Source organism: Micromys minutus (assembly GCF_963924665.1).
Source record: "Micromys minutus genome assembly, chromosome: 2".
Taxonomy (NCBI): Eukaryota; Metazoa; Chordata; class Mammalia; order Rodentia; family Muridae; genus Micromys; species Micromys minutus.
The window spans coordinates 45,677,118-45,683,179 of NC_137971.1; the positions used below are offsets into that span (position 1 = coordinate 45,677,118).

Below are 6,062 nucleotides of genomic sequence, written 5' to 3' on the forward strand. Positions count from 1 at the left end.
TGCTGCAAGAAAACACAGCAAATATAGAAGCATAAAATTGAATAACTCTATAAGTATATTTCAATTTATACTCAAAAACATATTAAAAATGAAAATGATTATTAACCATCACAAAATACCAGAAAAAGAATAGGAAAAGAAAATAATGGTAAAAATATTTATGACAAACCAAACACAAAAATTTAAAATTATTCTAATTTTCATGTTATGCTTCTAATTATACTGTTGCATCATTTGCAAGACAAAATGATACATATGGGCAAGAATTAAGCAACCAGATCAACATCTAGTAGAAGAAGTATAATATTATTTATGCAAATGTCATAAGAATTTTAATATTACATCACAAAATATTTTTTTATTTTCATAATGATTATTTTTCTTTCAGAATCCCTTTAATAAATGCATTCTTGACTTCTTTGTTTCTCAAACTGTAAACTAAAGGGTTCAGCATGGGAATGACCATGGTATAGAAGACAGAAACAATTTTGTCAGTGTCCATTGCATGTCTAGAGCTTGGCTGTAAATACATGAAGATTGTTGTTCCATAGAAAATAAAAACAGCAGTAAAGTGGGAAGCACAGGTAGAAATAGTCTTCTGAAGTCCTGCTCCTGAGTGCATCTTTAAGACTGTAATAAAAATCATAATATATGATACTAATATTATTATGAGAGCAAAGAAGATCGTGAAGCTTGCTAGATAAATAAGTACCAGTTCATTAACATGTCTGTCAGAGCAAGAGAGAGCCATGATTGCTGGCATATCACAGAAAAAATGATGGACCACATTAGACTTACAGAAAGAAAGACTGAATGTATCTCCAAGGTAAACTGAGACATTCAAGAAACCAAGAACATAACAGCCTATAATTAGATACGTACATACACTTGGAGTCATGATTGTTCTATAGTGTAGGGGTTTGCATACTGCTACATAGCGATCATAGGCCATTGAGGCCAGAAGATAATTTTCCACAGTAGCAAAGGCTGCAAAAACAAACATCTGAGCAGCACAGTCATTGTAGGATATGATCTTGTCTCCTTTTAGCAGTCCAGCCATGACTTTTGGTGTGACACCTGATGAGTAAAAAACATCCGCTATAGACAAGTTACCAAGGAAAAAGTACATGGGGATGTGAAGCCGAGAGTCTAGAAGAATCAGCAGTATCATCCCCAGGTTCCCTACTAGTGTGATGATGTAGATAAGGAAAAAGATGATGAAGAGGGGAACCTGTAGATCTGGCTCATCAGTAAGTCCCATCAGGAGAAAATTGGTCACTTCTGTCCAGTTCTTCAATGGTGTCATCTAACAAACAGGCAGTGTTCTTTAGCATTGAGAAAGGAATGAATAGTATGTTAAAAAAACTAAAAATGGAGGATAAACAAAATATATAAGCAATCACTGTAGTAATTACATTGTAAAGATTTTCTACAATAGCCTGGAATTTGAAGTGAATTTCACTTCCTAGCCACATATATAGGCCCATATTCTTCTAAATCTGAAAATGTTAATAAACAACGTATGCAACTTAAATGTAGTGTCTAGGTGGGCTTTCCTTAAGTCTCTGCTGGAGTATTTGTCCCTGTGTATCTTTTAGACCAGAATCATTCTGCATTAAAAATTGTAAGATGGATTGGGGGCCCTATCCTCACCTGAAGTCCATGTTATCTACTGAAGGTGGTTTCTTCAGGTTCTATCTCCTATCTCTTGCTTATTCCTACTGATATCATCTATGTTGTGTCCTGGGCACATCTTGAGAGGTTCTGTGGAGGCTACTTGCTCCAGCATAAGAGGATACAAAATGGGTGAGGTGGGAGTGAATCAGTCAATGGATGAACACCCTCTTAGGGACAAGATGTAGAGGAGGGGATGGTGGTTTGTGGTAGGGAGATGGGGAAGAAGGACAACATTTGAAATGTAAGTGAATAAAAGAACCAATTAACAAAAAAAAAGAAAGTAGTGTTGTTTAGTATGCAGAGGGTAAGAAACTTTGGAACACCTCCTTCTCCATGGAAAATTATATCTAACACAACTCTACCAGTTTCATGGCACTATGTAGAAAAATATGTGGGAATATTGCAAAACCAACAGAGGTGGGTGACTCCAAAGAAACAGTGTCTTTCTAATAATACAGGACAGATATAAATATGTATTCATAGATACTATGGAAACATACATGAGACCTAACAAACATCAAGCCAGATGAGGTGTCAAACACTCAGAAGGTAAGTAGATATATGGAACAAAGAAGAAATCTGCAATAGATCGATTCAGTTAAAAAGAGAAAGAAAGCACTTTTCTCCAATGCAGTCTCAAACTCATTGGTAGATCTAACACAGTTCATACCAGGTCCCAAGCACATGAATTTTTGGCCTATATAAAATAAACTCTGTGGTTTTACTAGGCATTTGATTTAATTGTTGAATTTAGAGTTTTTTTTGCATTTTTAATTTTTTGATTGTTTGGTTCTCTCTCTCTCTCTCTCTCTCTCTCTCTCTCTCTCTCTCTCTCTCTCTCTCTCTGTGTGTGTGTGTGTGTGTGTGTGTGTGTGTGTGTGTGTGTGTGTGTATGTGTGTGGTGTTTAAGGTAAATAGTTGACACACAAAAGTTCTGTATATAAAAAAGATCTGGGAGAAGATAGGGGAGGAGAGAAGACATAATGAAAATATTTTGCACACATTTTTCAAATAAAAGTTTTTCTCCATGGGTTAACCAAGTCTTGCGTAACTGGAAAACAATATCTAATAAAAACATATGTACCATCTCATTTCTGAACTCCATTAACTGTGAGATTTTTATATCAGTCACCTACCAAGAACTAATTTAAGTAGATAGCATTTATTGTATCTTCTTTTTTAAGGAAGAAAATGACAATTTTTATTATAATCACAATACACTACTAGTCTAATACTTTAATTACTACAACAAGGAATAAGTGATGGTTCTTAAATTTATATTTAAAAGACACATTAGAGCACATTTTAAGTGAATTTTACTTCAGTGAAAAAAAATAAAGACTTGAAAAAAAAGTTACAACCTTTCAGTAGATGGCAAGCAAAGATAAAATCCCACATATAATACAAAGTAATATTTGATAACAAAAGTTGTTGAAAAACATTTGTAATAATCAACATGGTGATCACTCTAAGTTATCTAGATTGAGTCTTAATTCAGCAACGCATGCAAAATCTTTCCAAGATGGCTTATCAGACATCTTTTTATACTTGCTCTATAAATATGTTCTAGCCCAAATGACATATTGCTCTTTTTCATGAAGTGCATGCAAGGAAAAATTTAAAAGATCCCAAGAAACAAATATTAGATGTGAAACTATATGACAGAGAAAAATAGTAATATACCTATATGAAGAGTTAAGAGACTCATGGTGATATTTATTTATCTGCTTATAGCCATGGCAGATCAATGATTTTAAAGAAAAGCCTAAGGCAACATCTGAGTCTTATAAAGTACTTAGGACATTTTTATCAAATAAAAATCATTGTCTTGCCTTCATTATTATCATGTTTTATGTTTAATGTTTATTTTTAACTTCCTGTGACAGATGAACAAAATTTAAATGTATAGCATCAACTAATATGTCTGTGTTATTCTTTCCTGTTTTTAATTCATAGCTTTGAATGCAACATAGGAAACATTTGTAAATTACCTACCATGAAAGTTATATATATATAACTCTGTTAGAACTTAGATTTTAGATACTACTATAAATTATATTTTCACTTTTCAGTAAGTCTCAGTGAATATATCTTCACCTGGATTAACATGAACTTCACTTCTTACTGTATGGTGACACTTACCAGTTGGTTTGAAAAGAAAAGGTAATTTTCCCAAGTCCCTTTTTCTTCTATAAAGGCAACAAAATATGGCCTAAGTGTGATTGTAGACAGAAACTCACTCAAGTTTTATTCAAATAATTCTAAGTCTGTGCAAACAAAAGGGATGAATGAGCATTAACATGGATCAGTGTCCAAATTTCTTTCTGCTTTGTAGGTAATGTCTTGTCTGCTTTTTATTTTGCAGATTCTACCTGTAAATCCTAAATAACAGACATTACTGAAAATGTCAAGATGTTACCAATATTAAGTTATATCAATGTAATGCATATTTTTGAAAAATTTTCTCTTACCCTGATTCAGCCTCTTAGCTAATCCTCTGGTCAGAAGGTTTTCTGTTTAATTATTATCTCTAAAATAAAAGCATTAATAATTGAAACATGGCATGAAGCTTATTACTTCAAAGCTGTGTAGTGATGCATTTGATTTTCAGAGTTTACTGTGTGCAAATCTGGAGCAAACTATATGGACTTTATAAGCTCTGGAGAATTCCTCCAGGAACCTTTCTGCAGTGTCGTCTCAACATTGTGAGAGAAAAGAATTAAATAACCCATGGGAAAATCATTGCTTACTCTAATACACACAAATCTTTTTGCATCATATGTTAATTGTTTTTGAAATATAGAATCAGGTATTAGTTGGGGGTGTTAGAAACTATCAGGAATCAAAGGGAGCAGCTCTAGATGAAATGACCTACAGTAAGAAGAGGAAACGTGTAGAGCCCACCTCCAGAAGTAAGAATGGGCATCAAGTAAGGGATGGTATTGCCATCCCACAGTCAACAACTCTGACCCACAATTTTTCTTCTCTGGAAGAACTGTGGGGGAAATGGAGAAGAGTCTGAGAAAAAGGAGGTGACAGGCCCATATTGACAACCAGCTCAAGGGGAGGTCCCAAGTCCTGACGCTATGACTGATAGTATGGATTGCTCACAACAATGATCCTAATGTGGCTGCCCTGTGAAAGACCAAATAAGCAGCTGAAAGAGTCAGATGTAGATATTAGCACCCAACCATCCAACAGAAGCTGCTGACCCCTGTGGTTGAATTAGGGAAAAGTTGGAGTTGAGGAGGAGGGTGACCCTATAAGAGGACCAGCACTCTCAACCTGGACCTCTGAGATCTCTCAGACACTGGACCACTAACCAGGAAGCATATGCCAGCTTATATGAAACACCAAGCGCCTATACAGCAGAGGACTGCCAGATCTAGGTTCATTCAGAGAAGATGCACATAATTCTCAAGAGACTGTAGGCCCCAAGGAGTGGGGAAGTCTAGTGGGGTGTGGAATAAGGTGAAGAACATCATCATGGAGACAGGGAGAAGTGAGGAGGTATGGGATATGAAATAGCTGGAGGGTGGATCAGGAGTAGGATAAAACCTAGAGGGAAAGTTAAAAAAAGTGGAAAACTGCTTTTAATGAAGATTTAGTCTACCATCACCTACTCAATAATAAAACTAATGTATTTGAAAGTCAAATAAATCAATAAATAAATGAAATAAGTTTTTTTTAACTTTATTTTTACACTCAAGATTTTATTCCCTTCCTGATCTACAGTCCTGTTGTTCCACATCCTCTTCCTCATCACTGCTTCCTCCCCATCCCCCATCTTTTTGAGGAGGTCCCCATTCCCTCTACTCTTCCAGACCTCTAAATTCCCTGGGGTCTGAAGTCTCTTGAGAGTTAAGTGCATCTTCTCTACCAGAACCCAGACCTGGAAGACCTCTGCTATATGTGTTGGAGGCCTCAGATCAGCTGGTGTATGCTGCATGGTTGGTGAACCAGTGTCTGAGAGATCTCAGAGGTCCAGGTTAGATGAGAATGATGGTCCTCTTACAGGACCACCCTCAGCTTCCTCCTGCTTTTTCTTAATTAAAGGACCGGGTTCACCAGCTTCTGTTGCTTGGTTGGGGGGTAAATATCTCCATCTGACTCTTTCAGTTGCTTGTTGCATTTTTCAGGACAGTAATGATAGATCATTTTTGGTGAGCCCTCCATAGTGTTAGTAATTTTGTCAGGCCTTGGGGCCTCTCTTTGTACGGGATTTTTGGCCTTTACCTGGACCTTCTTTTTCTCACACTCTTGTCCCATGTGAATCTGCTCTCTGGAGGGGGATATGGACTGTTGTTTCTTTTTTCCTGAGTACTCCAGGGAGGTTTTCAGTCTTTTGGATCATTTGCCCTACATGCCACAGAGGCGATGGGAGG

General features: G+C 36.2%; 1 protein-coding gene across 1 annotated transcript; it reads right to left on the bottom strand.

Annotated features, from left to right (window-relative positions):
* Nucleotides 1–373: 373 nt before the first annotated feature.
* LOC308416842 (olfactory receptor 5B2-like) lies at nt 374–1,306 on the bottom strand (the record flags this gene model as incomplete). The annotated part of the gene is made up of 1 exon (XM_080911934.1): nt 374–1,306. The coding sequence occupies one exon, from the start codon at nt 1,304–1,306 to the stop codon at nt 374–376; it is 933 nt and encodes a 310-aa protein (XP_080768060.1).
* Nucleotides 1,307–6,062: the final 4,756 nt, after the last annotated feature.